The 24,779-nt window shown below is 42.2% G+C and overlaps 1 protein-coding gene across 2 annotated transcripts in view; it reads right to left on the bottom strand.

Moving 5' to 3' along the window:
* Positions 1–24,779, bottom strand: part of HECW1 (HECT, C2 and WW domain containing E3 ubiquitin protein ligase 1) — a 331,172-nt gene that overhangs the window by 231,821 nt on the left and 74,572 nt on the right. The window contains exon 2 of one of the 2 annotated variants that reach the window (XM_075586583.1): positions 853–910. The exons of the other annotated variant lie outside the window; for it this stretch is intronic. Coding sequence (XP_075442698.1) covers positions 853–879 — 27 coding nt within the window. The 5' untranslated portion in view covers positions 880–910. The remainder of the gene's footprint in view (positions 1–852; positions 911–24,779) is intronic. 2 annotated transcript variants of the gene reach the window in all.

Below are 24,779 nucleotides of genomic sequence, written 5' to 3' on the forward strand. Positions count from 1 at the left end.
TATTTTGAAGCCTAAAGCACATACGAATCTGCTTTCCGGGTAGTTAACACTCCCCGCAGAAGATGATATCAGCACAATGCTTTGCAAACCTCATCTACATGGAAAGGAGGCTGCAGAAAATATTTCTGTCTTAAGATCCGGTAGTAACATACTGCAGGTGGGGATAATCTATGGGGTGCCCAATGTCATTGTTTGATATTCACTGATCCTTAAACATGATACCGTTTTGATTCAGACTTCAGCTGTTCTATCTGATTATCTATTTCTGTGTTAATAATACAGATGTGCTTGTGACCTTGAGCATCCTATAATTGTCTTTTCTGTTACTTTCTTGTTTGAGGAGAGTTCACAGAGGTACGCTTATTTTTTTTCTTTTTTATCACATAATGTATACCCGTTAAAGCGTAGCACCCCTTAGTGAATCTGGGACTAACTGACAGTTGCTTATTCACGCGCCAATGTCAGCTCCTTGTAACCTACGGGCAATCATTTGAATTGTAAGCTCATGGGGCTAAATGTTAACTTTGCCTGCCAAATCCATGTGCATACAGTACAACATCAATAACGTACAGGGTGATATCAAGGGGGTGCCAATGTTTTATAGTTTCAAAAGCTCAGTTGTGCTTATTTTGGGTTGTTATGTATATAAAAGGAAAAAATCTTCAATAAAGAATGTATATACTGTACAAGGCAGTCTGTTTTCTAAATGAAACGATTTGTTGTTGTTTTTTTGCGAGGAGAGCAGGCCAGCTGCACCAAGCAGTGGGCATCGGCGCATCCCACTATGAATGGTAAGTGAATTTATAATGGAATGAAATGGATGGGGTTTATAATCAGAAAAAACACACTGACCTTAACACTACACAGGTGCAGCAGCATAATGACCCGCCAACTGCAAGCACATCAATTCCTGGGGAAAAGTTCAACGAGATTAACTCATTATATCCCAAATACCAACAACAGCATAAGAAAAATACACAGCGTACATTAATAGCTCATTATAACATAATCATGCGAGAATCACCCTGATGCCAACATAAACAGGCAAGGAACGGACTAGGGAGATTTCCATTGTGGCCGAACATAGGTGCACCGCTGCAGTTTTATGAGTTCTTGAACATGCGTTTAGGGGAAATCTTTTTGTTCCCTTCTACTCTAGTGCATCATATAGCCTTATTTTGCACACATTGGTTTCTGCATAGAAGAGAGTTCAATACTTTTCGTAATAACGTGTTCTTTCTCAATTCACGCTGATTGCTGCCGTGGAAAGAGGTAAATGCATTTTCTATCCAACTTATTCTTACTTGTATATATATATTTTTTTAAATGCCTGCAAAGTATATAACAACGTTATAACTAAGAATTCAGTTGTCAACTAAAATATAAGAAATATGCATAGAAACTGAATTAATACCGATTGTGATTCATTAAAGGATCACTTCACACTTTAGGAACAAGTGGGAGCTCTATATAAAAGTCTTGCAAAATGGTCAAATTCCTATTGAACGCACTAGCTTTACACTCGCTGTTGAAGCAGGTAGGTATTGTTAAACAACCCTCTAGACAAAGACAACTCTGATGCATTATTGTTGCCTGTGGAGGGAGATAATATCCCTAAGAAAATGCATGGCACGGGATATAAATCTCAGATTCTCCCCTCATTCCCAAAAGGCAAAACGAATGATTTTGAGTTTAAACATGATGGGGAACAACTGATCTAATGGGAGGTGCTGAACTTATTTTTATTATTATGGACAGCTTTTGTTTACTGTCAGACTGAGTGAATAAAGGACACCTGCAGGTTGCCAGCCCTTTGGCCAGATATTTAAAGGGTATCAATCTCTGATTTTGAATAGTTTGTCTCGTACTGTTTGCAGTTTACAGCAAGTAGCCTACAGGGCAGCCTGCTCACTGGTCAGCCACTTACAGCAGCAATACTACTTTCCAACTTTGTTCTTTTCTTATTTGTATATGAAAAGCGTGTGACAATGTATAATTCTACATGCTTACCTAAGGTGGCAATCGTTTGCTGCCCCTGTTATAAATCTGTCAAAATCCTGGTTGTGTGCCTAACATAATGGCTGCTTCAGTCAGTGTAACAGCAACTGCAATGTATCCTTACTGTATATCACTAAGGTAACATTATCTATTGTTCCTATTATTCCTGGTAATGTACAGGTTAATAAAAGCTTCAGTCAGACAGAACTTTGCAGCTAATATTGACAGATTTACTATAAATCATTCTTCCTGTTATTAAACAGGTTATTAAGAATTTATATTAGCGTTAGGGACCCCTGATATGTGGTCTGCCTTGGCGTTGGCTCAGGGGCTTACAACAATTTTGGCCAAAAATGTCAAACTAAAAGACCATTTACTTATTAGATATTTATCCATATATATTTAGGCACTGTACCGTGTATGAGTCTCACTAGATGTGCTAAAAACTGAGCTTTGTCTGTGTTTTATGTTATGTCTCTGGTTTTAATGTATATCACTAAGGTAACATTATCTATTGTTACAGTTTACAGCTCAAACTGCTGGGAACATTTGCAACAAATTATCCCAAATAGGAAAGTGTTGCAAAGATCTTGCACTGCTTGTGAGGTAGGCTAAAGCCTGCCATAGAAATCAAAGGATGCTTTAAAACTCACTAAAAATAGCATTAAGAATTTAATAATAATAATAATAATAATAATAATAATAATAACCGTTTTATCTAATACTACAGAACTGATTTATTAAAAAATATATCTTTCACATGTTTTGCTGCTTTAACTATACGTAGATGAGTAGATGGCACTGTTGCTTTAATTTTAAAGTGAAGGTCAATTACCATTTTCAAAGCAGGGAAGACATGACAAATTAAACATAACCAAGTTCAACTTCTTCAGTACAAAGGCGTGCCTTGTATTTCTCATCTTTGTTATAGCCACAATTTCATTCTGCATTCATCTACAATGCTGTACATGCCTGTCTACGTCACTCCAATACCAAGGTCCATCACACTTCCATGCAGGGTATCACACCAGATCCAGCTTTAACTACCATTCAAGTCTAAAGTAGTTAATGCCAGATAGGGGGCAATACCCCACATCAGAGTTTGAAGAACCAGCTCCTAAACGGTAGTAATGTTTGAGGAAAATAGGTTACAAAAATTACACCACTGTGGTGTGGTTCTTAAATGTGGTCCCAGGGGCTCTGGTTTGATATTATGAGGACTACTCTTTCCCTTATTGAAGCTCCTTCTCCCCTCTCCCTCCATTCTCCTTCTGCCCCTCTTACCTTTTAATACAAACTCTCTACTCTCTTAACTCTAGAGATGGGCACATTGTTTTTGTGGATTTGAATCCGCCTCAGATCGACCGATTCCTTTGTTCTGCGAATCAGTCTCAAAAAGGGTGATTCGTCTTTTCCTGATTTTTTTATTTTATGGATAATCCACATGGCAGATTCCGCAATTAGTTGGTAGATTTTTAAAAATCCAATCCATGGATTCCAATTGGATTTTTAAAAATCCGTACGGATTCTATCCAATGGTGGTTTTGGATGAATCTGCATGATTAAAACTGGAAGAATCTATTGACAGATATTACACCGCTAAACGGATTTTGAATGGAAAGCTCTGGAAATTCCGGGAAACGGATTTTGACAGTTTTGCCCATCTCTACTTATCTTATCTTCCTCTAGCCCCTCTTTTTCCTCTCTTCCCCTTCAGTCCTTTCTCACTCATTCTCCTCCAGCCCTTCCAACTTTCTTCTAGTTCCTTCTATTGCTCTGCTCCCTCATCCTGCCCTTCCCACTTTCTTCCAGTTCCTTCTATTGCTCTGCTCCCTCATCCTGCCCTTCCCACTTTCTTCTAGTTCCTTCTATTGCTCTGCTCCCTCATCCTGCCCTTCCCACTTTCTTCTAGTTCCTTCTATTGCTCTGCTCCCTCATCCTGCCCTTCCCACTTTCTTCTAGTTCCTTCTATTGCTCTGCTCCCTCATCCTGCCCTTCCCACTTTCTTCTCTTCCCCTATGGGGCCCTGCTCCATCTATAGCCCTTGGAACTTTCCCTCTTCCCCTCTGTTGCCATGTTCCTCCTTCTTCAGCCCTTTTCTACATTTTCCTCTCTCCTTCCAGCTCACATTCCCTCTCTCCACTGAAATTCCTGAGGTGCAGAATGCAGAACCAGTCCCCCAGTGCCATATTGAAGACCACAAATCCTTGAGAGGATGCAGTTATGTTTTGCATGCTGACCCCCTGGATGGCTCCTCTCTACAGTACGCTAATGAGTCACTCAATGATAGACAGAACCTCCAGTCAATAACAATGACTCTGGAGAGTCACCTGGCAGAGCACAAGGGGGCAAAGCTGCCACAACCAGGAGGAATATCTGTCTGTGCTGTTGAAATGCGAGGACCCACCTGCAGGAAGACACTGAGGAGCCAGATTATAGAGTTCACGCGCAAGTCCGCTGGAGGTCAATGTGAACAAAACAACCAACCAGACGATGGGAGTTGTGAGTAACTTCTGAGTGGATCTTCATCATAGACAAGGGTACTGAAAGCTTTATTAAGATACAAGCGTGCTACGGTTACACACACACTTTCCATAAGAGCTCCAACGTTGTCCCAGCACCCACAAAACAGGCCCCTTTTAACACATGGTCTTTGGAACTTGGGAGAGACACAACCACACAGCAAATAGGTGTGATATTTATTGTGCCTATATGTGCATGATCCTCCTGGTTGGGGATAATATATATATATTTAGATATTGGTGTTAGAAGGGGCTTTCTATAATTACGTTTGTGTTATTAAAAACCCAGTGGTGTGTCATATTGTCTAACCTTCAGCGACATGCTCAGATAGTGGAAGAGCACCGGTCATAATGCGGAGTGGGCTCTTGGGCCCCCTCCTTGGCATACAGCCATCAATCTAAGGAAAATAATGAGGGGTTACAGGAGGTTTAGATTTTGCCTCTTTGCCACCAATGTAGGAGGGCTCCTGATGAAAGGGAACAGATCATTTTTAATAGATATGGTGGAAACATCAGATTTTTATTGCGTCAAATGTTATTTTGTTTTCTGGCTATTTTGCATGGGCATTATATGTCTCTAAAAGTTGCTACATGTGACCTTGATAAAGATGGTTTTTCAGTAGAGCTCAAAACTACAGTATGATGTGAGGGTGGAGCTATCCAGTAGCAGCTGTTGAGCTCACACTGTTAGAGCTTCTGCCCTGAATAGCAGGGGTTGTGGTTTTTGATCCGGTGGTGCCTGACAGCTAGTAGCCTCTTCCTCACAAGGTACCTTAGAATCTGTCTTGTCAGTAAAGGTCTTATAGAAATCTTTTAAGACGTCTGGTGTGGAAGTCATTTAAATATACTTATGCTAATGCAATACGCAATCTCCCCGATGTGCTCCTTTTTGAAAACATGTGTCTCTCCTTATGTTGTTTGTAGGATGGTTTGAGGGGAGATATATATAGTACTTAGGAATATCCCTCCCACAAAACCCATATTTCAGGGTCCGTCATGCATTTTCATATTTGAAAAAAATCTGAACCAGTGATTCAGGAAAAAACAAACAAATTTGCCTTTTTTGAGACTGCAGACGACAGAGAAGCCCAATGCTACATCCAACATGACAGAAATACACAGTAAAATACTTATATATTCTCTTGAAATAGGGTCATTTAGTTTAACCCTTTGGCCAAAGCGTTGTAAGCTTGCGAGCCACGTCAAGGCAGACACCTGTTCGCAAGTCCTAACACTACCAGATAAAATACTAATATACCTCTATTAGGATTAAAATTCTCATTTACCTCTATTAGAAGGGAGAAAGACCACAGTGGTTCTATATCCAGCAGAATGAGGCACTTGCAAACTAGGGAAGTGGGGAGGGGCGGGCTTTAAACCTGGGAAGGAGGAGCCACTAACCTCCACCAGCTGGAACAGCTGAGAATGGGTTAACAAAACACAGAACCCCAGTAAGCTCTTTTTGGGAACCCCTGAGCTCCCACAAAATATATATATGTATATGTGTCAAAATATCTGGTAGTGTTAGGACTTGCGAACAGGTGTCTGCCTTGACGTGGCTCGCAAGCTTACAACGCTTTGGCCAAAGGGTTAAACTAAATGACCCTATTTCAAGAGAATATATAAGTATTTTACTGTGTATTTCTGTCATGTTGGATGTAGCATTGGGCTTCTCTGTCGTCTGTTGTATACATATGCCACGCTCAATAGCACTCCATTTTGACACATATACATATATATATTTTGTGGGGGCTCAGGGGTTCCCAAAAAGAGCTTACTGGGGTTCTGTGTTTTTTTTTTGAGACTGACCAGATATCCAAGGCTGAACAGAATTTGCTAATCCATGGCAGATTCAAATTGTTTGCAAAACTTTCACCCATCTCTATTAATGGGTCAAGGAAATCTATGTCAGAAGACTACAAAACAATACCCCCTGCATTCCTTTCAATTTGCCTGTATGTGTATCATGTAGTTTCACACTTGTTGGCACGTACATTTAAATGTAGCATCTAAAACATCCAAGTACTGTATATTGATTGCCATAGTAACAGAGTTGCTAGGGGGATGCTTATGAAAACCTCTGTGCAGATATACTATAAGTGTGTGTACAGAATGCACAATAAGCAATTGTTACACCAGGAGATGCATAATGAATACAAGTGTACAAGTAAAGTAAGGTAAACTGATATTAATTACAACCATCGCACGTGGGAAGAATGGATAACAAAAGAACAGGTGTCAAAGCAGCTTCTTGTGACTTTTTGACACCCTTTAAATAAGGGTGTTGAGTTTGGGTTAGTCCAGTTCTTAGTGTTTCAGTTGTAGTTACAGTTAACCATGTATGGCTACCAAGACTTAGGGGTACAGCTGCATCCCTGTCCATGGACGTATCAGCTAGATGTGGGGGCAAGTTTAAAGTACAGTAGGTTCCCAAGATTTGTCCAAGCAGTATTTGGAAACATGAGTTTCCTGCTAAAATGCCACACTTCCTTCAATACTGTGAGTCTGGAAACCTTCCAGAGAGGTTTCACCATTCCTATCACAATCTGAAGCCATGTGGTGTCCAATGCCCTCTGAGTGAAGTACATGGTACTAGGTGGGAATGGCAAACCAGCTGAATTGTTGCTGTATTTAACCGTTACACAGAAGGTCCTGCTGTTCTGCAAAGAAAGAGCCCCTGAATATACTAGCAGCTGAACAAATATGGATTGTAGACAGGAAAGCTTGGTTATACAGTAGTATTGCTAAAGTGAACATAATATACAATGTATATATCATGAATATAAAAGTCTTATGACAACTTTGTATAAATGTAAATGTTTTTTAAAGGGCTATCATGGCTACTAATAATTTGTGTTTGGTGGGGAAAAAAATCCAGGTAGATTGAGGAATTCTTCCTCAAACACATGCTGTCAAGTGACCCTATTTAGTGAGTCCTGTTTATACAGTATGTGTTATGCACAGTTTTTCAGCATTAGTATTAATATATTTTTTACTGAACAAACTTTACTGCACATTTGTTAGATGGAAAACAGAAAATGTGATGTAAAAATGCTTCCTTGCAAATAACAAATGGAGTCGCAGTTCTTAGTTCTGCAAAAGGTTTTTGTTGTGACTTATGTTCATGAGACATGAAGTGGTTGTGCCAGATAGGGAGCAGGTTTTGAACATGTGTCCCATAATCAAACCAGACTCAGGGTCTATGCCAGCTTCCCAACTGTGAAGAGTATCTCATTCCACTAGACAGGATGCAAGGAATGTAGCAAAGTGAAAGACAACAGAGGACATCAGTAAAGGCCGAAGCTGAGCTTCGGCGGTTATTAAAGTTGCAATCCACAGAACGTAATTTATTTTGTTATTTTTAATTCTTTATCCTTTTTATTTATCAACCTAAATCTAGGGCCTTTGCAGTAGAGCCTGTTGCAACAATCATCACTCTCAAAACCATTCTGAAGCTGCCCCCCCCCTCTCCCCTATAAATAAAAAATGGCATATCGCCATGTCTTCTATCCTTTGTTTGCCTATTAGTAAAATAACTAAAATTATGGGACTTCCTGAATTGAGAAGTTCTGGTTGATAGAAATCTACACTAATAATGTTTGAAAATAAAATAAAACACATTAACCCTTTAAGATATCCTAATTTGTGGAGAACCCACTTTTCACTAGAACCGTTTTGCGACCGGGATTGTAAAAAACAAAACTGGGATATCATTTAGAGTGGCATTCTTACCTGATATGGTACAATTAGGGGCACGTGCATGTGCTTCTAATTTGCAATATGATTGATGGAAAAAACAAACTTGGAGTTAGCACACTAAAAAATGCACCACAGTCAAAACATGAAAAAAAGACATGACCGAGGGCTCATACAGCAGCATGGGGTAAAAAAAGACTTTATCCTCAGGCAATCCCCGTATGTCAAAGTAAATACATAAAGAGTGATAATGTGACTACAGTAAATAACAAAAATCAAAAAGTCCCAGTGCTACATCCAATATGACTAATTATATACTGTCATTAAATATGTGTCTGTTTTTCTTTTCATAAGTGACGGTCATTTAGTAAAATTCTTTGGCCAAAGCAGGTTAAGCTTGCAAACCACGCCAAGGTATCCCCTTTTTTTGCAAGTTCTAACACTGCTGTACCTGCAAAAAGCTCTCCTAACCTCTCCAATGGAGGGAGAACTGTATTAATAGACTGGCCATCCATAGGTTCATTACAGGAACTGGAAAGTATAAGAAACAGGGCTCCACGGAATTTTCAAGTTAAATTTATTGCCAACAAATTGACTAGTCAATTTGTTGGCAATAAATTTATCTTGAAAATTCTGTGGAGCCCTGTTTCTTATACTTTCCATTGTAAGCTGGATCATCACAGAGAATCCTGAACCAGGAGCAACGGTAGTTGTATCTTTTTTATTTTTGTTATGTGGTGTGCAGCTTTTCCCCTTTAGTGATTACAGGAACGGTCATTTAAAAGTGGGAAGAGGGAGCTGAAAATCAGAGAGGAGGGTTCACCAACCTGCAAACATACAACCCCCGCAAGCTCATTTGTCATATTGGATGCAGCACTGGGGCTTTTTGTTTAGTGATATATACTGTACATGATGTCACAATCCCAGTAGCTCTCCTTTTGACACAAATATATATAGTGTGGTGGGTCTGAGCTTGTGGGTGTTGAGTGTGTGTGTGTGTGGGAGCTTGAGAAAGGACCGTGAGGTCTGAAACGTCGCTCATAATATTTTTTTCCCTGTTCTGTTTGATGAAATAAATGTATATCTTTGATATCATATTCCAGTGAGAGCTGCAGACTTCCTTTCTGTTGTTGTGTGTGCTACTATGGTAACACTGATGAGTTCATGTCAACCCTCTGTAAAATACTGATTACCGCACACTATACTGTACTTGTAAAGTGCTTTGAGTCTCATTGGGAGAAAACAGCTACTGTATATGAAATCTTTGGTACTGCGAACAACCATTTTTTATTTGATTTGCCTTTCTTCCTACCCTGCATCCTTGATTGCCAGTTGTGAGGGTCATTTTAGGATACAAGCTTGCAAACTGATCCACATGAATGATTTGCCTGTGTGATATTCCACAGGGAAGCATGATGCAGTGGTTCCTTACATTACCTTTAATCTTGTGGACTCAGAATCTCAAATCTATATTTTCCTTCTAAATACAGTTCCTAGTTAAAGCTAATGTACAATGTAACTTGCTAATGTAACAAGTTCAGATATTGTATATGCTCTACTTACTTGGAAGGCTCTGTCACACCAGAAATGCCCGCAGCAAAAAGGACTCACTAAGGATGAATATGCTCACTAGGGCCATAGAGGTAATATTATCTTGAACGAAAAGAATCTCTCTCTCTCTCTAGCGAGAGAGCTAGAGAGAGAATGAGAGAGAGAGAGAGAGAGAGCGCGAGAGAGAGAATGGCAGCACATACTGAAGAAAAACCTCAGCAGAGGCAAGTGTGGTGCATGGTAAAGGGTAAATACTTATAGTCTGTGAAGATCCATAAAAACAAGGCGCTTATAAATATATATATATATATACAGTATATATATGTCTGTGAGAATCACTAGAGATCCAATATAACGGCACAACACGAGAGATCATCACATAAAAGTGGTTGATTGGTCCACAATGCACACATATGCCTGGCGTTTCGGTCCCCAGGGGGTTAGCCCTGAAAAAGATCTCCCTGGGGACCGAAACGTCGAGCATATGTGTGCATTTTGGATCTGATAAACCACTTTTATGTGATGATCTCTCGTGCTGTGCCTGGACCTCATGACCTATGTGGGACACATTGTGTCCACTTATGGGATCGCCATGGATTCTGCAAAAGTGGAAGCTGTGGTCAACTGGCCACGACCTGAAAACGTCATGGAGCTACAGTCCTTCCTCTGCTTCTGTGGTTACTCTTGCCGCTTTGTGGAGGTGTATTCCAGCAAGGCATAAGCCCTCAACAACCTCCTAAAAATATACCCCGACCAGACAAATTCTTCTGGCCACGAATGCACGAGTCAGTGGAGCGACACTGTTGCCGGTGCTCAAGGTGCATCCAGCGCAAGACTCTCCCTACCAGAGCCGCACCAATGGCTCACCTGAATAGCTCAGGACCCATGGACCTGGTGTGCTTGGATTTCCTGTGCATCGAACCTGACGCCCGCGGTATCTGTAACGTGCTGGTCATCATGGACCATTATACCCGCTATGCACAAGCCTTCCCCACCAAAGACCAGAAGGCCATCACGGTGCCAAAGATCCTGTGGGAGCGGTATTTCATGCACTATGGCCAACCCAACTGCCTTCATTCCGATCAAGGCAGGGACTTTGAGAGTAGGCTCATCCGGGAACTACTCAAAATCCTAAGCATCATCAAGGCCCGAACAACTCTGTACCATCCGGAGGGAGACGCTCTGCCGGAGCGATTCAACAGGACAATGTTGGATATGCTTCGCACCCTGAAAGGCGCTAAGAAGACAGAGTGGAGCCGGCATGTGGAAACATTGGTATATGCATACAACTGTACCCCCCTCAAGTCCACTGGGTTCTCCCATTACTTCCTTATGTTTGGGCGAGAAGCTAGGCTGCCTGTGAATGTGCGTCTGAGGTTATTGACCGATGGGGTATCCAACACGACGTACTTCCGATACATGCAGAGGCTCCAGGAAAGTCTGCAACAGGCCTACCAGCTAGCCGAGAAGTCCTCCGCTCAGCTCTATGTTTTTGGTGCCTGAGGCACAGGGAGATAAAGTGACTTGCCCAAGGTCACAAGGAGCCGACACCAGGAATTGAACCAGGCTCCCCTGGTTCAAACTCTCAGTGCCAGTCAGTGTCTTTTACTCACTGAGCCACTCCCTCTCCCCAATGCCAACAATAAGAGACAATATGACCACAATGTTAGGCACTGGGAAATTTGCCCAGGAGATGCTGTACTTCTCCGCGATTTTGGAATTCCAGGGAAACACAAATTAGCTGACCGTGTGCGTGACAGTGTATTTGAGGTTCATAGCAGATGCTGGGCCTCCCGGTCTATTGCATAAAAAACGCAAATGGCTGGGTAAGGGTCTGGCACCGTAACCATCTTCTCCCTATCCCGCAGTTGGGAGACGATGAGGCCGAGATACCGGCTACACCTCTGGACGGTGATCCCGAAGAACCGGGAAGCAATAATAACACCCTCAATGAGACCACTAAGGTTCATACAGACGGTGAAGAAACCGTCCACCAAACACCCTCTTAAAGGGGACCCCAAAGTCACGGAGAACCTCCCGGAGGAGCTACGGTAAAGGGCCCCGACGCACAACGCCTACTAGGGTGACTCCAACGAGTCAACTTCTGGATCCTATAAGCCCATGCTTCATACCTCATATGAACATTCCAGAAACATTTATACCCTCCATGGGAGAGGCTGGGCCTCAGGACAATGCATATTACTCCCCACAGGGGGTAACTGAAGAACCGCATCCACCCAATTAGATGGGCTACGATACAATTGGGGCACCCCACTATGAGGCTCAGCAGTGGTCTCAGGATAAAATACGCTCATTGATTGTAATGTTCACCGATTGAATAATCTTATGTAAAGACATGCAATTTGATAAGTTGTACTCATGGTAATGCATTTTTATTGTGTAAATAAGTGTGTTATATTATTGTGTATGCTGTTCCCAAGCGGGACTTTGGTCTGTTCACCAGGGGGAGAATGAGGCCAGTTTCCCCTCTGGGCTTCCCATGCTATGTACCTGTGGCATAGTAGGATCCTACATAGTAGGATCCCATACAAGTGGAGTAGCTACCGATTTTCAACTCAGGTACACCCCGGGCTCCTAGCAGCGGAGGCTCAGGCCTCCTGTGAGCCACAGGTAAAGCATCACAGCTACACACACTGTAGCCACACATCTCCCAGGGGGTGGGGGGGGTGGGGGTAAGTGCACTACACTTAGAATTCGCGAGCAACACCGAGTACTTTCAGCTAGTAGTATATAAAACGAAAAGAAAAAAAACTCTGTGAATACAGTACATAGGTAAATGTAAAGATTTAGGGGCCTATTCACTAAACTTCGATAAGTTCAGTGCATTACTGAGTGAGTTTGCATGTTCTTACAACACTATAAGAAAGTTGTGTGAAAACGGTATTTAATAAGAAAAATCGTACGTTTTATTAATTGTGCGCTAAAAAAATACCAAACTACTTTGTGTTTGCTTGAATTTTAATAACACAGTGTTGAAGCCGAGGGTCTCCGGAGCAGAACCACATTTATTTCAGTCCTGGGGAACCCTGCTTCCCGAGTTACAGACCTCGGTATTGGGTGCCGGTATTTCCCTGCATTGTTTAAATGTCCCGCGTCTCGTGACCAGAAGATTTAAACTTTGCGGGGATACTGCCACCGAATACTGGGGCCTGTAACTCAGGAATCAGGGGGTCCATGGGAATTAAATTAATGTTTTTCAGCGCCGGAGACCCCATGCTTCAATACTGTTATTAAAATAAAATAAAAATAGCCACTACGGTAATGAAGGGGTTAAACGAGAGAACCTGGTTTGTTGGCGGTACAGGGGGTGGGTTATGGGGCAGTTGCCCCAGAGTGGCTGGTTAGGCATACCGGGAAGGTTGCAGGAGGATATAATTCCTTCACTACCATAGCGGTGATAACGAATATATATACTGTATATAGTTAGGTCTGGAAATAATTGGACACTGATACAAGTTTTGTTATTTTGTCTGTGTACCAAAATAAATTCAGGTTACAGTTAAATAATGAATATGGGCTTAAAGTGCAGTCTATCAGCTTTAAGTTGAGGGTATTCACATCCAAATTGGAGAAAGGGTTTAGGAATTACATCTCTTTAATATGTAGCCCCCACTTCTTCAAGGGACCAAAAGTAATTGGACAATTGACTCAAAAGCTGTTTCATGGACAGGTGTGGGCTATTCCTTCGTTATTTCATCATCAATTAAGCAGTTAAAAGTTCTGGAATTGATTCCAGGTGTGGCATTCGCATTTGGAAGCTATTGCTGTGAACCTACAACATGCGGTCAAAGGAGCTCTCAACGCAAGTGAAACAGGGCATCCTTAGGCTGCAAAAAAAAAGAAAATCCATGAGAGATAGCAGGAACATTAGGAGTGGCCAAATCAACCATTTGGTACATTCTGAGAAAAAAAAGAACGCACTGGTGAGCTCTGCAACACAAAAAGGCCTGGACGTCCACGGAAGATAACAGTGGTGGATGATCATAGGATGCTTTCCATGGTAAAGATAAACCCCTTCACAACATCCAGCCATGTGAAGAACACTCTCCAGGAGGTAGGCATATCATTATCCAAGTCTACCATAAAGAGAAGACTTCACGAGAGCAAATACAGAGGGTTTCCACAAGGTGCGAACCATTCATAAACCTCAAGAATAGAAAGGCCAGATTAGACTTTCCAAACAATATCTAAAAAAGCCAGCCCAGTTCTGGAACAGTATTTTTTTGACAGATGAAACTAAGATCAACCTGTACCAGAATGATGGGAAGAAAAAAGTATGGAGTAGGCTTGGAACGGCTGATGATCCGAAGCATACCACATCATCTGTAAAACACGGTGGAGGCAGTGTGATGGCATTGACAAGCATGGCTTACAATGGCATTGGGTCACTAGTGTTTATTGATGATGTGACAGAAGACAGAAGCAGCCGGATGAATTCTGAAGTGTATAGAGATATATTGTCTGCTCAGATTCAGCCAAATTCAGCGAAGTTGGTTGGATGGCGCTTCACTTTACAGATGGACAATGACCAAAAACAATCTGCGAAAGCAACCCAGGAGTTTTTAAGGCAAAGAAGTGGAATATTCTGCAATGGCCGAGTCAATCACCTGATCTCAACCCGATCGAGCATGCATTTCACTTGCTGAAGACAAAACTTAAGTCAGAAAGACCCACGAACAAACAACAACTGAAGACAGCTGCAGTAAAGGCCTGGCAAAGCATCACAACGGAGGAAACCCAGCGTTTGGTGATGTCCATGAGTTCCAGACTTCAAGCAGTCATTGCCTACACAGGATTCTCGACAAAGTATTCAAAATGAACATTTTATTTATGATTGAGTTAATTTGTCCAATTACATTTGAGCCCCTGAAATAAGGGGACTGTGTACGAAAATGGTTGCAATTCCTAAACGTTTCATACAATATTTTTGTTCAACCCCTTGAATTAAAGCTGAACGTCTGCACTTCTATTGCATCTCGGTTGTTTCATTTCAAATCCATTGTGGTGGCGTACAGAGCCAAAATGATGAAAATTGTATCAGTGTCCAATTATTTACGGACCTAACTGTATATATATTTATATATATATATATATTTATATATATATATATATATATATATATATATACAGTGTTCGACAAACCCAGTCGCCAGGTTGCACCTGGCGAGTGGATATTGCTGGCTGGCATCTTACAATTCCCCTGCTCGAAAAAGGGAGAAGAAAAAAAAAACCCTGCCTGATTGGCTCGCGCTCGCTGCCAGGACTTTTATTTTTCTCCCTTTCTTCTGTCCTGCCTTTTCTACAGAGAGGTAAGTACAGTTTCATGCCCTCATGCCTCCCCCTCCCCCCATGTGTGCGCGTTTGTTTATAGTCTTCCCTTCCGTTCTGTGGCGGCTGCTCGCGCGGTGTCCCCCCTTTGGTCCCCATGGTTTCCCACCGGGAGCAGGAGGTAGTAGCGGGAGGTGCGGCTGCCGGAGCAGATGGTGCGGCCGCCGGAGCGTATGTGTGGTGGCCAGAGCGGATGGTGCACCCGTCGGAGCGGGAGGTGCTAGCGGGGGTGCGCTCGCTAGAGCTGGTAGCGGAGGTGCGCCCGCAGGAGGAGGGGGGGGCAGCAATGCGTTTTCCTTGCCTCCCGGTGCTCTCCTGCCTCCTGGTGCTCTCCTGCCTCCCATGGGTAAACCGTCTGGGTTGCGGGAGATGGGCGCAGGGGGGAGGAGGGGCGGCACGTGGCTGACCTCTATTTGTGCTTTCAATCTGTGTGTGTGTGTGAGTGTGTGTGTGAGTGTGTGAGTGAGTGTGTGCGAGAGAGTGTGTGTGAGAGTTAGAGAGTGTGTGAGAGTGAGAGAGTGTGTGAGAGTGTGAGTGTGGGCGTGCGAGAGTGCGTGGGTGCGTGTATATATGTGTGTGTGTGACACCAGAAATACCCACCCACCCAGTCATCACCCAGTCACCCACCCAGTCACTCAGTCACCCACCTAGTCACTCAGTCACCCACCCAGTCAGTCACCCATCCAGTCAAGTCACCCAGTCACCCACCCAGTCACCCACCCAGTCACCCACCCACCCAGTCAGTCAGTCACCCACCCACCCAGTCAGTCAGTCACTCACTCACTCAGTCAGTCACCCACCCAGTCAGTCACCCACCCAGTCAGTCACCCACCCAGTCACCCACCCAGTCAGTCACCCACCCAGTCACCCACCCAGTCAGTCTCCGTCTCTCGCACTCCGTCTCTCACACTCTGTCTCTCACACTCTGTCTCACACTATGGATCTGGATATCTTATTTACCCTATATATCTTAACTGCCCTATACCTACACCGAAATAACCTATACTGCTTTCTTCCAGATCTGACTCTCGAGCTTAACACGGGAGACATCGGAATCCTCCCTAACCCAGAAGACAGGTAGGGAACACCTCCCCTCCAACATATAACATTACGGGAATGAGGGTACCTGGACATTGAGGGACTGCGGATCAGGTAAGATCCCAGGTGGGATTGCTGCTTTAGATATTGTGAAGCGAGGGCATCCAGACACTGGTTAAAGGGTGCAGGAAACTAATTATTCACATCTGGCTTTTTTTTGTAAATCCGACATTTACACACACACACACACACATACACAAACACACGGAACCAGGACTAATTGTAGTATAATGTAATACAATAAATAAACTTATGTCAAAAAAGAATGTTGTTCTTACTAGGAATTTATTTAATTAATTTTTTTATTTTATTTAAAGCGGGCCTGGGGGCAGGACTATGGTGGGGCTGGGGGCGGGACTAGGGTGGGGCTGGGGGCGGGACTAGGGTGGGGCTGGGGGCGGGACTAGGGTGGGGTTGGGGGCGGAACTAGGGTGGGGTTGGGGGTGGGACTAGGTGGCGAGTAGATTTTTTTGTTCGGCGAGTAGATTTTTGGGTGATTTGTCGACCACTGTATATATATATATGTATAGTCAATGGAGAGTAGTTGGCACTCAAGTGTATGCAGTAAAAGGTAGGTGCATGTCCCTTAGCAGTAGTAAACGGCAGGGGTGTTCCTCACAGCAGTGGTGCAGCCGCAGCAACGCAGTAGGAACGAGACAACAGGTAATTTTCAAAAAGATTGTATTAAGAGTAGGTGGCACCAATGCACCACTGCTGTGAGGAACACCCCTGCCTGATATATGTATGTATGTATGTGTAGATATATATATATATATATATATATATATATATATATATATATATATATATATATATATATATATATATATATATATATATATATATATATATATATACACATACACATTCACAAAACACAAGATGTTCAGGGCACTCAGTATAACTAAAATAAAAATATATGAAAACAAATAACTAAATAACTTAGCTGAAAAGCAGTGTGCTTGCAGTGCAGCCGGGAACACCATCCAGCAATAGAATAGATAGACCAAAAATCAAAGAAATCTGCAGCACTCTCTGGTAAAGTAAATAATTATCAAGGGTTTAATGCATTAGACAGGCAGAATGGGTAAGGACAAGACAAGGGGAGCGACGTTTCGGACCTCCCGGTCCTTTATCCAGCTCCTTCATTTCTTCACATAATCAGCATCTGATAGTGGAATAAGAAGGTATACAAATGTTTCTTACGCTCTCTGATGCTGCTGCGTGCTCAGTGTCTTGTCACACAGTGTTTGTAAAAACGTACTGTAATGTATGCTGCAGAGAAGGATGTTACTCCACATCAACATCAACTCCACATCAAGATGTTTCATTCCGAGGAGATGACTATCTGCTTCATCTCCCAAGAAAACGCAGTGAAAATGGCAATCCAATTGGGTAGGCAGCTCTTTGACAACTGAGAAGCGTGTCGACAATGAGATTCTGTGCAATCTCTCGAGATACAGTACTAAAGTAAATGGGTGGCTTGGTGATTTAAATTGTTATGGATTCTCATACAATGGGTGTAGCTTTTTCCCAATCGTGTAAAATGGTGAAGTAGAGGCAGTTAAAATCAATTTTTATTATATTTACATAGTAGATGAGATTGAAAAAAAAAGACATATGTCCATCAAGTTCAACCTATCTTAAATAATCTTTAAGTGATGCCTAACTACGTAGGATGTTTTTTTAGTGTTTACATTTAAGTTCACCCATCTTGCATAAAATATACGAACAGGAACGTTGCAAGCGATTTTTATTTTGCCTTCGGCCTGGCAACAGTTATTTATGTCTGATTATGTGCGGTACATTTTGCTTTGATCTCATTTTCCAACTGCAGAGATCAAAGCAAAATTGAAACTAGAAATATCCCAGTGTGGCCCAGGCAGTGTGGAGTGACAAAGAATGTTTCCTGAATCGTACCTACGAACATGCCTGATGTAAGGCTATTACATTTCTCCGGGTGAATGGGACAGGCTAAGCCAGTCCTGTTCTTTCAATTTATTTTGTCTATATAAATAGACAGAGCTATAAATACCCAGAATGTTCTGAGAAAGACACCAAAAACTATCCAATCAGAATTAATAACACATAATGGGAATAAGCGCTTCAGACATAAAACAATAGGAAAATAAGTCTGTAACAGGGCCTTTCGCCTGTCTAAAAGGCTTCCAAAATAAAGCCGATGAGTCCAGCAGGGAGCTGGTTAATTTCAGCAGGAGTTAATTGGCCAGTCTCCACCTGGCTCATCAAGCATGTTTAAAAGACAGCTGCACAGATGGCATGAGATCTCCAGCACAGAAGAGATCTCTCTGCTAGAGAGATCCGAGGGGAAGAGAAACTTTGTTCCAGGAAGCATCGTTCCCTGGAACCCGCCAGAGGAAGCACCCCACAGACACCAACACAGACCCTGGACTGACGTGAGAGCGTCCTGCCTACAGGTACCTCTCCTTGGACTGGTGTCAAAAGGTTGGTAAAAGGCCTAGCCTGCCAGCCTTCAGATAGGGACTGCTGAAGTTAGTCAGTCCCCTGCATGGGGAGAACTTACAGAGAGTAGGAGGGTGTTCTGGTAAGTGCGTCTACAAGGGGCCACAGTCAGTGCATATGAGATGTATAGTACCAGCCAGGAGAGCTACCCATATGCTTCGTTAACGAGGTGTGTGTTAAGAAAGATCCAAAAGATGGACAGAGAAGGTGCCATGTTACCATCAGATAACATTAAAAGATCTTCCTTCTTACCAAATATATACTGTGCTATATACCTTCATTGAAGTTCATGGAGAATTTCAGCATCAAACGTCCAGCAAAGTCGCTTTGTTAGATATATATTAAGTCCCTTAATCTCCTTGTGACCTTGAGTGAGTTTCACTAGCTCCCTGGGAAATAAAAATGACGATGTATGCTATATAAAACAAAAATATATCATCATTATTCTCTTTTATTGTTGTTATAATAAAAAGTTGCTTTGCTGTTTATTAAAGCTGTAGAGCCAGCTGCTGGAATGATCCATATTGGTGGCTGAGTAAATTGCGCCTTATAAGGCTATTGTGTACCTTAATCCTGTGTTTATTACGTGTCTAAGAAAACAGCCAGTGGCTCACCTGACAGCCAAAGCCCCACGTGGCAGCATCCTACTGATCAATGGGCTAACAAGAAAATATAAGAGCCCTGTAAAGTTCCAGATTACATGTGGATACTAGTTTGGAAAACTTAGCCACTTTTTGTGTTCCTATGCGACCAAAATTAGATAGCAATCTGTCTCTCTTTTAAATGTTATCAGCTACTTTCATTACGTTCAACATGTTTTGAAAAGAAAGCCTTTTTGATAAAGCATATGAGACTGCACGGTTAAAGCTGCTATTAGAGTAAACTGCTACACTACAGTATGTCATGAGTTTTAGTGCATCAGCTATACCTTGAAGCTTACTGAAATACGTTGCTACCCCGTACATTAGCCCTTGTTCATAATGCTGCGGAGCTGTTTTCCCTGTGCTGGAGAAAAGATACCTTCATTTCAATCAACGGGACTAAAATCATCTCCAGCAGATTAGCCAGCTTCAGTGTATTATATAGCGACCACTGACGTTGCATATATTCTAAGAGGAGGGACCTTTGAGCACAGTACGATAATGAGCACTCGTTCTGATTAATATAGGCCCAGCATAACAAGCTGCCCATGTGCTAAATCACCACTTACTGCTTGCTGACTGTATTTTATTGCCAAAATGCAGAAACCCAATGCTTTGTATTAGCAGCCTCTGTACTTTTAGAAAATAAATCCATTCATTTCAATACTTTAAAAGCAACACGCAGTTTTTCATCCATAAGGATGCAATATTCTCACATTTTGTCAAACATTATCTGCGTTCATGTGAAAAGGCCCACCTTTTCTTTCATTCCCAGCCATTGATTTTAGTAAATATCGAATCATTTTTTTTCCACGCATTGGTTGTGAGACATTAAATAATAGGGTTTAAAGTTTTATTTGCAATGATACGATAGACCATATGGTTTTTTACATTGTCTTTCCTGGTAGCAGAATAGGGAATATGGGGGAGATTCATTAACGTCCGATATGGGTTATCCCACCGCAATCCCGTGTTAAATGCCATTAAACTGACAGTACAGGGGAAGGGGAAGATTAGCGGTTTTGACATTACTATTTAGTCAAGAAAGGTCTTGAAGGGGTAATGTATTTACTGTATAGCCTGAAGGAGGGGATGTTTTTAATTCACCCATAATCTCAGACTTTAGTCTGCTAAATAAATAAAGGATTTCTTTGACAGGGGTACTGTGCTGTGAAATATGTTGGCCCCTTACAATCATAACCGCGAGCAATGCAGGTAATTTAAAGGGCCGGTAATTTGAGTAATACAGTAAGAGTATTTTCATGATTTAAGTAATATACAATATATATACAGGTGCGCCGACGAGTATTCTAAAACTTGCTTTACACTTGCCTTGGAAAATCTGGGGCTATCACCAACAAGATCCAGGTACATGCTGCAACATTTCAGTGACATTTCTGCAGAGACTAATGGCCCATCGGATTAACACAGCAGGGGTCCCTGGCAGTCCCATTCAGTTTGAATAGGACTGCCAGAGACCCCCGCTGTTAATCAGATGGGCCATTAGTCTGTCTGCAGAAATGTAACTGAAATGTTGCAGCATGTACCCAGCATGTACCTGGGTCTTGTTGGTGATTGCCCCAGATTTGTTTCAGAATACTCGTCGGCACTACAGTATATACTGTATACATTTATCGGATATACACCCCTCCACAGATTATATATACGGTACAGTATATCCACTCATCTCAGAAATTGGTATCAGTTAGCATTACTGTATAGTTTATTTGTGTATATGTATATATAAAAAATCTCTCTCTCTCTCTCTCTCTCTCTCTCTCTCTCTCTCTCTCTCATATTCATATATATATATATATATATATATTAGTGAATAAGACTTGGAAAAATGCCAAGTAAGTATACACAGTGAAATATAGTAAGTTATTGAATGGTGTGTGTGTAAAGTGTATGGGTAATAACATATATTGTATTGCGTATAGATGGGGATAATTGTATACCAATGGGTAAGAGGCACAAGGTCCCGGCAGCTCTCAAATTGGTCAACCAGTCCAGAGTTATCTGTCCTCTGTCCCTTGCCTTATAGTGTGCACTCTTTTTTCCCTCTGTGTGTGTGTGTACATGTGTACATGTGTACTCGATAAACAAACTTAACATCTACTGCACAGTGCAGTCCATCATCATCATCATCATCATCACCATGATAATAATAATAATAATAATAGCATGTTCTTGTATAGCGTTGCTAATTATACGTAGCGCTGTACAGAGACATTTTGCAGGCACAGGTCCCTGCCCCGTAGAGCTTACAATCTATGGTTTTGGTGCCTGAGGCACAAGGAGATAAAGTGACTTGCCCAAGGTCACAAGGACCTTACACCAGGAACCCCTGCTTCAAACTCTGTGCCAGTCAGTGTCTTTACTCACTGAGCCACTCCCTCCCCTCTGGACTGCATCATGCAGTAAATGTTACGTTTGTTTATAGAGTCAAATTCATCACACCAACCCTGTGGTGTAGCAGCTAGAGAATTGCACTAGCATATGAAGGATCAGGGTTCAATTCCTGCGTGGTATGCATGGTATTAATAATTTATAATAAAAATAAAATAGTAATTTATGAACATGTGGGCACAGCCTGATGAAGCAGAGAGAGAAGAGAGCTGCAGATGCTGGGTAAGTCCTCGCAAAACCCCTAATTGCGACGGCCATCTCGCAATCCCAGTTATAATGCAGTCTCATTATGTGGACCCCGAGCACCATGTTATAACCGGGTTCAGCTGTATATATATTTATATCCAAGAGAGACCTGGAACTAAGAGGACCACTGCAGCCAGTTAATAAGGAAAATAATACATCCCAGTGATGGGAATATTGCAGCAGTGAGAAAATGTAACTATGTATTTGTAACCATGTATTTGTCATCATAACTGCCAAGGACATACTTGAAAACGAGAGGTAACTCTCCATGTATTACTTCCTGGTTAAACATTTTATAAATAAATAAAAGACTGTCTAGGCAGAAAATCAGACTGAATTAAAGTAGACGATCCGATCATGACTGCAGTGCATCCCAGGAGATATGCAAAATATGTGATCAGTCCACAGTTTCTATTTCAAAAACCAGGATGAATGTCTCCTCCCAATGGGAAACCCCTATTATTTCTGTGTGCAGATAATTGCTTCAGCAGGATTTCCAACCTGCACAGATTAGCTGTTATTTCAGAACCCTCCAGGCTACTGGATACGACTATAGTATATATTGTATGACCATGAATACATTGGCAGGGAGGCCGTCAGAATAACATGCTGCTTACACAAATGGATCATGTTATTGAATAACAAAAATCAACATTGAAAAACCATTTGGAAAATGACTCCTGTGTATTTTTGTATGTTACTGAAGTGTGTTTTATACAGTACATGCAAAAGTAGTGTTTGCAAACCGCATTACTTACTGCAGCTACCGCTATTATTTGATTCTGTGTTGCACACTAGGAAGAGTCATTAGTCTCACGGACTGCCCCACACCTCTGGAATGCCCTTACCCTTAATATCCAACTAGCACCTCTCTATCCACCTTTAAGACCCACCTTAGAAGACACCTCCTTATCGAAACATACAGTATGAGTAGTTCGGTGGCTGATACTTTACACCTCATTCATCGACCTTGGCCCCTTGCAGACGCACTTACTAGAACACCTTCCTACTGTCTCTGTACGTTCTTCCTACTTACCAATTAGATTGTGAGCTCATTGGGGCAGGGACCCCTCTTCCTAAGTGTCACTTTTATGTCTGAAGCACTTATTCCCACTACGTCTTATTTGTATTTGTTATTTATATCATTGCCACATGTATTCCTGCTGTGAAGCGCTATTTACATTAATGGCGCTATATAAATAAAGATATACATACATACATACATGAGGGTTATTTTTCAAAGTTTTCTGACTGAAACACTTGCAACAACAAAAAACAACTGTAACTGGATTATCAAAGATATAATCCTGTTGCATTAATCTGATTTTTTTCCCCCTTGATTAATCTGGTGCTATTTTCATGCTAGATTTTCCCCAGTTTTGATGAACAGTACTCAAAGTTTGCATTAGTGTTGACACAAATTAAGTACCAAAGTCTATTATTTTCTATGAGATTTCTTTGACAATCAGCTTTTTTTGCCTTAGATTTGTTCCAATTTTGCTACTGGGAGAGTTTGAAATGTAACCTCCGCTGTCCTTTTGCTTATCAATTATTTGTACTTAGCATGGCAAAGAAAATATATGAATAATACTGATATAAAAATAAAACTAATATAATACTAATATAGTTATAATACTAATAATACTTTGATTTTTATAAATTATTCACGCATATGACAAAATATCGGAGTTGCCATTTCTCACCCTAAGAGGGAATTCAATTTTTTACTGCAATTAGTATAACAATTCCCAACCTTATTAGAAATAAAATTGTAATTGCTAAATGGTATTTACGGATTTTAATAATAAGTGAACCTCTCAGAGAGAAGCTTAAGTGCTTATAAGGCATGTATTATAGTAAGCGTAGGCGCGCACTCAGCATTGTGCGTGCACATGGCGCACGCATTTAGTGCCTATATGCCGCACTGTGATTGGCTCACAGTGTCAGGTGGCACGGCAGCCGCTCGTAAATACACATTTCTTTGTATTTCCACACAGATGCCGCGCCAATGCTGTCAGCCGTGCGCACGCACGACGGCAGTGGATAAAATGTCATAGGGAGATGGGTATTTATCATAGCATCATGCGTGGAAGCACGCGCGCCAGCACTTAGTATAATGCCATCCTAACACATCCCCTGCACATACTGCTGCGGCCAAGTTTATTCGAGCATTTGCCCGTTCTTGGCCGCAGCAGTATCCTGGCGCGCGCCGCAGGGTGACGGGCGCGCGCCGAAGCAGCGGAAGAGCGCCCTCCGATCGGGGCGCTCTCCCTACCGCTGCCGGGTCCGCCGGGTCCCCCGGAACCCCCTGCCGCCGTCCCGCGATCGCGGGACACCAGGGCTCCCTCGGGGAGCCCTGGGCGCGCGTGCAGGGGGCGCAGGCACCCGATGATGCGTGACCGCGCATCGGTGATGCGCGGCACGCTGAGGGAGTGCGGCTCGCAAGCCGGGACATTTCCCGGCTTGCGGAATGAGCCGCACTCGGATAAACTGTGTCGGCAGTGTACTGCACCGACACACTTTATTCGAGTAAATACCCGGTATGTACCTGGCATGCGCCACTCCTAACCTCTGACAAGCCCCGTTGCATTTGCCTTCCCAGCCTGGGTTCATGCCTGGCTGATGGGCGGCTGATCTGTTAAATGATAATGATTAGGATTTAATAGGCTGCAATGCTTCGCGTGTCTACCAGATGGCATAAATTCATGAATTGTAATGCAGTTTATATATATATACTGTGCAGTATTGCAGCCAGCGGGAATAAAATGCTTCAATCCCTGCTTGG

The sequence above is a fragment of the Ascaphus truei genome, chromosome 2 (assembly GCF_040206685.1).
Source record: "Ascaphus truei isolate aAscTru1 chromosome 2, aAscTru1.hap1, whole genome shotgun sequence".
Taxonomy (NCBI): domain Eukaryota; kingdom Metazoa; phylum Chordata; class Amphibia; order Anura; family Ascaphidae; genus Ascaphus; species Ascaphus truei.